Raw genomic sequence first — 11,297 nt, 5'->3', positions numbered from 1 at the left:
CGCTCCAGGCTAGAAACTATAATAGCATGAGACTTGTGCTTGGTTTCACACAAAAGAAATCAGCTAACTAATAAAACAGAGAAGATAAACTGTTCCACTCTGTTATTTACACTCAGTATAATGCAATTCATCTGTGAAGGCCTCAGATGTTTCTCACAGAACACTAGGAAATAGTATTCTGCAGACATGTGGAGAGGCTTAATGCAACAGGTAACTGTAGAAGGTGTCAGATAAGAACAGCTTAAATTTTTAAAATACATACAAACCACTATGTGTAACTGAAAACTAACATTGCATCCTCATCACATCATCCTTGTGTCAAAATATGGCAGTAGCATCATAGTGTGAGGATTTGTTTTTTACGAAGGGCTGGGCAGAGATGTGATAGAATGAAGCATGAACAACATCTTATGGAAGAAATTAATATCAGAATTCAGACAGCAAACTGTTTAGATAAATCTTTTTTTGTTTGTTTTATGTTTTCGTATTTTTTTTTTACACCTTTATGGTAATATATTCATTTTTTTTTATCAACAACTCCAAAACAAATAAAAAAATTCACCAACTTCACAAAAAACTGCTATAATTTTCTTTTTGCAACAAAATCTTTTTGTTCAGAGTAAACACCCAGACGGAATATGAAAGTCACTCTTACATAACCTGTACCCCTGTGAGACACACATAGCTCCTGTCTGTAAAGTAACATGAGACAACTTTTACACTCACACCCTGTGGTGGGACTTGGCTATCACTTTTGTGTATACATGCACTTTGTTTAAATATGCTTGAGATGGCTGCTGTTTAGACTCCTAAAGTTACTTCTTGACTCTGAAAGAAAAAGTTTGACATATTGCAAAATTTAAAACTGCAGTATATCGCACTCTCTCCAGATACAAAATCCTACCCAAGTTGCACAGACTCCCTTGTTGGATTAAAACAAACATGATTCCCCTATTCTGTTGTTCTAATAACAGATATCATTTTCACATCATACCGGTTCAAACTGGATTGGATTGGATTCGTGTGAAACTCTTATCTAATACAAAAACTACACCTAAACCATTTCCTGGGATTAGAGCAAAGTTACATAACACAGGTTTGACTGGTTAATGCTGTTGTCTTCACACACCAAGACTGTCAGGCGCACGTGTGTGAGATTTAATTATTCATATATGCAGTCAGGAAGTTGCATATATTGGTAGCATATCTGTGAAGTATCTCAGCAATGCCAGACTGAATAACTCCGCAGCCTGGTCACTCTAACTGTAAGTGTTACACTTTCCAGTAAATCCCCCCTACATGAATGTGTGGGGTCAGAGATAGGCATGGCAACAGGACCCCACAGGGAACATCAGCTGTTATGGTGTTTCTGTCCTTTACTTTCTCCTGCAGTAAAACATAATCTGCAGCACTCTGTGGGGAATTTTATTAAACAATGTAAACAAAATACCAGGCCCCCATGGAACAAGGAGGAGCTCAGTGGGAAGCTAGACTACAAGTATGTGCACATGCTTCTAAAAGACGCCTTACGTAACTAAGTTTCAACAAGTTAAGCCAAAAAAAAAAAAGATAAAGTGTTTCCTTGTTTGCTATCCCTTTTCTCAGAAAACTTTGAATGCAATTCCCAAAGGTTGACTCACATTTCCATTGAAGGCGAACAAATCTACATTTGCATGTGGGCGTATTTCGCCTCCTTGACCACACAAACTTTAGCCAGTAAGAACAGCATGCATGCACATTATGGTACAGCCCACACATGTGAGGAATACAGTACCTTGCAAAGGTATTTACATCCTTTGATATTTTTCAGTTTTCCTGGTGAAGTGACAGGAAAATGTTGATTTGTTTCTGATTTATTAATTTTTTTACATTTATTTTACATGCCCAAATCATTTATTTAAAAACAGCAAAACAGTTTAAGACTAGTCAGTTTGCATAAGGAGTATCTGTGAGCATTAATTTTTCAAATCTTGCCACAGATTCTTTGTTTAATTTGAGTCTGGCCGTTAACTGAGCCATTCTAACACACAAATGTGTTAAAATGACTCCAGTTAACTTCAGCTCTGGCTGATTAGGGTAACTGTTTGAACCTCTGCACAAATTGAAAGACTTTTCTAAGTCTTTTAACAGGTTTTTCATTTCCATATCTTGTTTTTAGTTCAATTATGACCAGCATCTCTATTCATATTGAAGAAAATAATCCCTTCAGCTGCGTGACCTGGGTATCACAATGTTATGCCATGCTGCAGGTGTATTTGGAGTGTTAGTTGTCAGCCACAGCATTTCTATGTTGGGCACGTGACTTGAGGGAAACTGCAAGGATTAGCTCTTGTAGGTACCTTTCACAAATGACTTCTTTATTTATTGAGATTCATGTAGTGTGCAACTAATAGTTGTTCTTCTGACAATTTTTTTCACACGACCTTCCTCCTCAAAGAAAACTACACATAAACAAGAGGATATGTGGAAAATATTTATTGTGAAATTTCTTTTGTGATTGAAAGAACTGGCAGAATTTCTCACATACACACAGAAATAAGTAATCGCGTTTGCAGACACTACCTAAATATTTCTGAGCATGAATGTGACACATGCAGTCACATTTCCCATTTTCTGTCTTATTTTTTTTGTTTGTTTGTCAAAATAATGTCAACGCTGGTGAAAAAATATTAAATAACAAAAACTGAAGAGAAACGCATAACAGATCATCAAATGAATTGGGGCAATACAGCTTCCAAACATTTAACGGGGAAAGAATAAATAACAGAATATGAAAAATAAACTAATTACTGAGTAGTATCAGTTAATCATTTCCTCAGATCTTTACGTTGAGTCACTTCACATACAGTACAATCAAAGATACAACTTGTATTCTTAAGTTTCATTCCTGAAAAAAAAAAAAAAACTGACCCAGGTAAACAAAAAAAACAAAAAAAAAACAGCACAATCAGCATTTTTGAAAATCATTATTAGAAAATGTTGCAAAATGTTGTGTAACTCCCTCCATATGCAAGTCAATCTCCTACTAATCAATTTCTACTGATCAAGCGGTTCAACCTGGCACAAACTCTACACCCTTTCACTTTGTAACCTAAATGTCCAAGAAGTAAAAGGGAAAGGTGAGCAAACAAGATGTTCAACAGAAAGTTATCTTTCTCTTGTACTTCACCTTTACATTCTGTAGAGATGGTACCTACTACAAGGGCTGTGCTTGTAGTAGGCAAGCACAGCCCTTTACTTCTCTTTTTTGCTCAGAGAATTGAGAGAACAATTATGTACAGACCAAGTTTCTCTATTCTCCTGGGTAAAAATTTTACATTATGTACAAAAAAATATATATACTTTAACGGGGCATCTCAATTGGCATGAGCCATGCACGTTTCCACACCTAAGTAGTTAAGCATTGTCTGAACCAGCTCTGGGAGATCGTAGTCGTGTTTCCATCCCCAGTCATTCCGTGCGTTGGAGTCATCGAAGTCCATGGGCCAGCTATCAGCTACAACATAAAAATAAAAAAAAGTAGATAAAATATTAAATTTGTTGATGAGTTTTGAACACTCTTGTTACCAAAATGACAAAAAAAACAATATCTGCACAACAATTCCTAAAATATGTTAGTTTGAAAATTCTTACCAATTGCCTGTCGTACAGGGTCGATGTTGTACGTGACCTCCAGCTCTGGCATCTGCTTCCTGAGCTCCTGGGCCAGCTCCTCAGGTGTGAAACTCATGGCGTTGATGTTGTATGTCCTCATGCTCAACGTGTCAGCGGGTGCCTCCAACACCTCCAGGGTGGCGCGTAGGCAGTCGTCGATGTACATCATGGGTAGCTGCGAGTCAGGCCTCAAGTTGCACTCAAACTTGCCCGTCTTGATTGCATCGTGAAAAATCTGAACTGCATAGTCTGGACAGGAACAGAATAAAATCGTTATTGTTTTTTTTCACTATTAGATTAGCAGTTCTGATGTTGGTTAATCTTGAAATAATAAACATGTACTAAATTAAAGTGCAAGACACTTTAAAAAAAAAAAGTTCCAATTGCCGACAGAGAGTTTGGTTGCAGCAGCTGTCCATTTGTGTGAAAATAAATATGCAGACAAGGATAGAAGAAGATTATTGCAGCCATAAAAATGCAAAAACTCTGAATTTGGCTGCCTAAGAAGTTTGCAACATGACAAGGACTAGAACACCGAAATAGAGCTCATTAAATGGGAAAGGTATTACACCCACTGAGGTCATTATTCATCTCATGCTTCACTTCCCTGTGATGTTTTAATAACATGAAGTATGTTAAACACATTTCCAAATGTCATTTTGACTGCCACCAACTAGGGTTGCTTACATGCGGTCACTAAAGTTTATCTGGAACACTGACAAAAACCAAAAAATCTTTTTGTACACCCACTAGGAGACGCTTTAATTTTGTCCAAAACACTACTTTGAATAATAACTGACTCATTAGTTATAGACTTTACCACACAATTTTCATTCAAGAATACAAGCATGTCATCTGCATATTGATTTATCTAGCAAAACCCAGAGTATGAAGCATTTGTAACTACTGCTTTTCAATATAATATCAATGCCACTTCTTTTAAACCCCCAAAACCAATTTAAAATGTTGACTTGTTACCACTAAAAACCATTCAAAACAAACATTGGCCCCTGTGTCAGATGTACTATTTTTTTTTATTAGCCTTGTGACAACTCCACGTGTTGGTGTCACATTTGATACACGCCCCTCGTTGCTTTTCTCCAACATCTTGTGACGGTAATCTGACTAGGTTGGATCTAATAACGTATACGGACCACTTTCATTACATCTCAAACATTCTCCAGCTACATTAATAGAGCAACAGGATTGTGCTGATATGTTGCCCAATGATTCTCTGGGCACGTGGAATAGGAATTATAGAGGCACTAAACAAGCAAATTTATGATCTAAAGATGATCACCATTCTATATTCTGCAACCCATTCAGAGAACTAAATATATCGCAGGTTCTTATAAATTCTCAGAAAGAGCTTAAACCTCTTTAAGCTCTTTATAGAGCTTAAAGTTTTTTGTTTTTGTTTTACAAAAAACAAATGATGAGATAAATAACGACATTAAGGAACTCCCATAGTTGATTTTAGATTAATTTATCATTCCTACCTGTTGTGCCACCTCCTGGCATGGAGTCTGCAGAGATGATTCCTGGGTAACGGAGACACCGGAAGTCCAGGCCATAGCGGTGATGGTAATACTAAAAAGTCAAAAACAAGTGTATTAGAAAATGCTCACTTCAACAAGTTTAAAGTTGGTAGGAGATTGCATTATAATTTGATGATAATCTGGCAACAGATGTATAGAATAAAACGCTCACCTCTCCCATTAACTCTGCATGAACTTTGGATACCCCATAGATAGTGCGAGGTCTCTGCACACACAGATCTGGCGTTGGGTTACGGGGCGAAGAGGGACCAAAAGCTCCGATGGTGCTTGGGACAAACAGCCGCAAGCCATGCTCTGCAGCAATGTCCAGGATATTGTGAAGCCCTAAATAGGAAAAATTGAGAATGCCATCATTATTTGAAATAAAGCCATTTTAATTCATTCTAAAAGTATGTTTCAAGAAAGTGGAATATGTGCATTTTCAGCTATTTAATTTGAACAATATATAAGGTACAAATGTCCTGCTTCTAATCGTATAGAGTTGTATCTTATCCTCTTATCCTCATTGGATTTGGAAAAGTAAAGTTTTTAATTTTAGCCACCACGTCCAAGTTAATTTACTCACCAGTGATATTCACAGAGCGTGCCAAGGCCACGTTAGCCTCTCCGACTGCACTGAGGAGGGCGCTGTAGTGAACCAGCCAAGTGATGCGGTTGTTCACCACAATTTCTCTTAAGTTCTTGTAGTCCAGGATGTCTGAGTAGATGAAGGGACCTGATGGTGGCAGATTAATGTAAAAAGTCAATATTACTTCAATAATTTTCAATAATTGATTACGCTCAGTGAGAAGAGCCTTTGGGGTTTTAACATTTCTACATGTGAACATTTTAAAGGAAGCTAAAAGCCTGTTGTAATGATTGCAAAGATAACTGTTGTGAAATAAAGGACTTTCTTCAAGGTTTCAGCAATAGTCACACGCTCAATCAAGGTTGAGCGTGTGATTGTTCAAGTTCATTGTTCAACTTTATGTTGAACAATGAGGTTGTCTATTGACCAAACACAGAGGAGATAACATTTCTGAAGACAGTTGAAGCTTACTCACCGCTGTGAAACACATTATTGGGAGGTTTCCTGATGTCAGACAGAATGACATTGTTCTTGCCAAATCTCTTCCTGCAAGGGAGTTAAGAGTTAGGAGAGATAAAATGCATTACAAACGGGTTACAGCTTACATAACACATGTAGCTAGTTGCGAAACTATTTGCAGAATTTTATTGTTAAAACAAATGAGAATTCTGACCTCAGAAGTTTGGCCAGCCCAACTCCAAGTTGCCCAAGGCCACCTGCAAATGATATGGAGTCATGTGAGAATGCGGCACCAAGACAATGAGGTGCAGCCAATTATCTTCAGCGCCTATTTCCATGGAGATTTAAGCAACTGCAAAAGAGGGCCATAAGAAAACCCTCCTGCTGCACTTGACTTCAACTCTTTGTGCTTAAACCAGAAACTGCTTCCAGCTTTCTTTGCCAACAAATCCCGCTGCTGTTTAAGTCCCTTCAGAGCACAGTTTGTTCGAGCTCACACGTTACATTCACAAATCTCATCTTAACTGAGGAGCAATAAAAGGAGACTGCTTTTCAGGAAGTCATTGTGTTGCTTTACATTACAGAGCAAAATATTGCCGAAATGAGATGCCCCATACCTGTGATTAGCACCTTGGGGTGATCTGTTTCTGAGAAAGACACAGAGTGGAAGCTTGCATCCGATGTAACCTGCCGGGGAGAGAAGCTGATGGTACGCACAGCCACTGTCAGGGGCTGGCAGCCGCACCCCGGGGTGCTCAGCAGGGCTTGCTTGGCTACCTTGGTGAAGTTTCTGATAACAGGCATGTTGGAACCTGTAGAATAATAACAAAAAAGTAGGTAAGATGGCACAAGACTTTTACAGAAGATCGCCTTCAGTAAAATACCAGAGTGAAGTAAAAATGGATAACATGATCTGCATTCAAACTGAAATAATCGATTGTTTTTAGGAGTTAAAATTCTAAATATAGGATAGATTGGCTTATTTCTGTTGCAATCATAGACCTAAGAAAGCACAAACATCAAAACATCTGAATTTTATTTACCAAAACTTTATTTCTTGCCAGCCAGCATGTAGCAACAGCTGGGTTGAAAACTACTTTCACTCTGGAACTTTCTTCTTTCTTTTTTTTTCTTTCTTCCTTTATTAGTGTAACTTTTTTTTATTTCTCAGAAATATTATGTAATGATCATAATTCAAATCTGGTTGTCACATTTGTGCTGAGGGAATGTCAAAATAGACGATGGTTATCCAAAAAACCATAACAGTGAGAAATACACAACAGAGGAGACCAGGACAGGAACCAACGGAGGCTCATATTAACTTGTATTCCTCGTTGACCGAGTCTGAATTCATATATGTTTTTGTACACATGAACTTCATAGAGGAAAGTACAAGCATTGATTAATTGCAACACATATTTATTTTGCAGCCTGTTTTTGGTACTTCGCTGTGCCACTTTTTGGAAGTCTGTTCTTTTTGGCCCTACAGCTCGGAAATTCATGTCTAAAATATCAAATCAGCTATTTTTTTTCTGTTTGTTTGAGTATTTGAGCATATGAATTATTAGGATTTTTTTTTAAATCCAAAGACAGTTTAATAATATACACATTTAAATCAGACATAAATGTGATATTCCACCACAGAAACATAACCAACTAAAATCCTGAAATTGTGCTGTGGCCCCCAACTTTCCTCCTCTAAACTTTCTGAAGGCTGCTGTACCATGAATATTAACGCATCAGCGACGACGTTTGAATGCAACAATTCATTTAATACATCAAATAAAAGAAATAAAAAAAAATAAAATAAAATCTCACAAAGAACCCCAACCAGACACCGACTCATAGCGTAAACCATTGCAACCCTGTGTTTCTGCATATCGACCCGACTTCTGCGCAACGCATCCTTCATGTGACAGACGTGAACTTACCTCAGGGTGCTAACCGGGGGCTTCCAAAAAAGTTGGAAAGCATGTAACGTGAGAGTATTTATACTGCCCTGCCTTCAGAGAGAGCCAATCAGGGAGAGAGGGCGTACAGTGACATACAGAGGGAGAGGAAAACCGTGCCAAGAACAAGGTTGGCGATCTCAATGACCGGATTTAGAAATATTTTTGGAACGCATTAGGAATCACTTAAACTACTCTGTCTTCTTGAGCACCTTAAAGAGATGCAAGGGACTATCTAATACAGAATACAAAAAAAAAAGATAGAAAAACCTTCCGAGAAAATAACACGATTGATAACAAAAGTTATTCAACTTCCTTTACGCACGTTCCAGTAAGGTTACGTAGACATCAGGAGAGAATTGTGTAATATCTGAGACCTCCTCCGCCACCTCATCTTTGGTATGTTTAGTAAATGTTCGCTACCTTACTAATAGTTTTAAAACATTATGTATCACAATATTCAGCGTTTAATTAGATATAGTGGGGTTCAGATATTTAAAATTATTTTCTTCCTTCTCTAAATGAATTCAAAAAGCAGGCCGAAAGCCGGGTGAAGATGTCCGAGTCATCTTAAACCTTCTGCTAAAGCACACAGACTTCTTCCCAGTAAAATTGTTTTATTTTTACATTAAAAAAATATATATATATCTATAGCGTGAGCACCCTTGCTTCAATGTGGGGGCTGGGGGGGAGCGCACGTGGTAGAGAATATTCTAATTCGTACAATTCTTTGAAAAGCCTGCATAAATTCAAATGGAAACGGAGAATTGCGGTTTGAATGGACAAAAAATAAAAATAAATAAATAAAATAGATTACTCACCGGTTATGAGAATCGATGGGAGGGGGAAAAAAAGCAGAAGAAACAAAAATGATGTCTGACCAGGTTTTAAAAGACAGCGAAATAAGTGATGCGGTTTCCTGCTTTGAGTTGCTCCTCCTGCGCGCTGACGTGACGCTCGGGTGTTATCTCAGTTCGGTGTTGCATCAGCCTCGCCTTCTACTATATATATCAGCGGCCATCTGCTTCCAGGGGGGCCGGCCCGGGGTCGGCTCTGATTGGTGGAGCCTCGGAGGTGCGGTGTTCTGACTATCTGTGCTACCTCATCAGATTTTCCTACCGAAGCGGTGCTACGCGTCTTAAAACTTCTAGTTTAAGTTCAAGTTAGAGAAAGTCTGAGGTGCTGGATCAGGCATCAAAACTCAGAAATAACAGCATGTGATGCCAACGGGCGACTGATGGGATGGCAATTCAATGTCTCAACTATAAACATTTACTTTAATCTGTCTTTACTGTCACTAGTGGAGAAAAACCCCTATTTAAAATAACCCATAGCCTGGTGGGGGCACAAATAAAGCCTGGTGGCCCGCCAGGCTGACAAAACACTGGGAGAAACTCTGACTTCTGTCTATAGCTCTGGTTGTAAGCGGGAACCCTGTCTATATCTCGATCTCTAAATAGGAACATGCTGTGTTTATATTTCTAAGCGATCTTTGGGCTGCTCTTGGTCATAACTACCTCACCTAGGACCTGTTTGTCCGGACCCAAATAGAGGCACGAAACCTCTGACGGCTCCTAGGATCACTGAGACACTCAAACCCCTCCACCACGATAAGGTGGCAGCCCACAGAGGGGGAAAAAACAAAGCCAGAAACAGTTTCCTGCTCTGAACTGAACTGATCTGGAAAGAGGCCAGAAGGTGGCACTCTGGTGTTTCTAACAGTCAGTTTAATTAGAAACTAAACCTTTTCTAATGAAAAAAGTTTTGTTAGAAACTAAGCTTTCTGTTTTCTCAGTTATTTTTCTCCCCACAGAAACTACACCTGGCCTGGCGTTGATTAGCCATGGTGGCTTCCTGGAAAAGGTCATTGGCTGACATGGGTGGGGGTGAGGGGGGTGAGGTTTATATGTTGATAAATTTCACACCTCATTTCTTCACTTCAACTCAAATGAAGTAAAGAAATGACAAAATTGCACAATGCCATGTGTTGTTTCGACACAAATGCTAATAGGTTTTCACGTTTAAATTGAACGTAAATTAAATTTGGTTGAGTTGTTGAATTATTAAAGTATGGTATTTTTTATCCAGCATGGCACATGTACGTAACGCTCATTAATAACAAAAATGGCGGCGTTAGCCACTGTTGCCAGATTTGAAATATTCCAGTCCAAACACAGGGTAAAACTAAACCTGTAAAACCTGCCCAACCCAATCAAAACCTCTAAAACTCATAGCACTATATGTTTTATTCATAATCTATATCTAATATATTTTAACAATAATTTAGAGAAACAGCAAAATGTTGTACTTTTTTATAATGAAGGGTAGAGAAGAGTTTTGTAAAGTTTTCAAAATTCCAAAATGTGCATTTTTCTAAGAACTAATATGCAGTTTCAGAAAAATTTTGAGAAGATAGTTGATTCAAGATAATTTCATAAATTGCGTGGTTACATGTGGTCAAGTTAAAAAACGGAAAACAGACTGCAAGCGGAGCAGCTGAACGATAAACAATGTGACTGCTAATACATGCCTGTATAAAGCAGTGGCTCTCTAGCTATTTATCCTTGAGGCACATCATCAGCTGATTGCTTGGTCACAGCAATGGGGAGCTTCCTGGGTTGATGTTTACTCACTTTGAAACAAGTTATAAGGGGAAGGGGAAGGGCCAGACTGAAACCGATGCCCTCCGCAGTTACACTAAGAAAGTTGCTCCTCTATCTCACGTAACATGGTTTGTTTGTTCATGTAAGCTAGTTATGAAGTTAAATATCTAACAATAATAACAAACTGCTCATTACTGTCAAGCAAAAGTTACCCGTGCCAAAATTACCAGTACATTTTGTACAGTCCTTGTTTTGCCAATTGTAGAATAATTTCTTTCCTATAATAAGGTTAAAACATATTATAGGGAAATGAAGTTTTAGCTATTTCTGTTTCACAACCTCTTCAGTTTGACCACAGTCCTCATATTTATGTTTATCTTCAGTTCACCCTGCAGCTTTTCTGTTGAACTGGTCTGAGGACCAAGATGACTGTGAAAAAAAGATTTGGCGTAGTGACACATCTCCATGTTGATTTGGAGAAAAACTGGCACTTTTTTCCCCCTGT

The 11,297-nt window shown here is 38.3% G+C and overlaps 1 protein-coding gene across 2 annotated transcripts; it reads right to left on the bottom strand.

Moving 5' to 3' along the window:
- Positions 1-2,460: 2,460 nt before the first annotated feature.
- On the bottom strand, positions 2,461-9,185 carry tdh (L-threonine dehydrogenase). Of its 2 annotated transcripts, none has more exons than XM_008397921.2 (9): positions 9,011-9,185; positions 6,858-7,052; positions 6,455-6,497; positions 6,257-6,327; positions 5,779-5,928; positions 5,365-5,537; positions 5,154-5,244; positions 3,634-3,903; positions 2,461-3,496 (listed from the first exon to the last, which is right to left on the bottom strand). In XM_008397921.2, exons 2-9 carry the CDS (start codon positions 7,042-7,044, stop codon positions 3,357-3,359), a joined length of 1,125 nt encoding a protein of 374 aa, XP_008396143.1. In that variant the 5' UTR covers positions 7,045-7,052; positions 9,011-9,185; the 3' UTR covers positions 2,461-3,356. The 2 variants fall into 2 exon arrangements, with proteins under 2 accessions (XP_008396143.1, XP_008396144.1); XM_008397922.2 differs by lacking the exon at positions 9,011-9,185 and adding an exon at positions 8,172-8,248.
- Positions 9,186-11,297: the final 2,112 nt, after the last annotated feature.

Source organism: Poecilia reticulata, linkage group LG21 (assembly GCF_000633615.1).
Source record: "Poecilia reticulata strain Guanapo linkage group LG21, Guppy_female_1.0+MT, whole genome shotgun sequence".
Taxonomy (NCBI): domain Eukaryota; kingdom Metazoa; phylum Chordata; class Actinopteri; order Cyprinodontiformes; family Poeciliidae; genus Poecilia; species Poecilia reticulata.
This window is presented reverse-complemented; position numbering and strand designations above follow the sequence as displayed.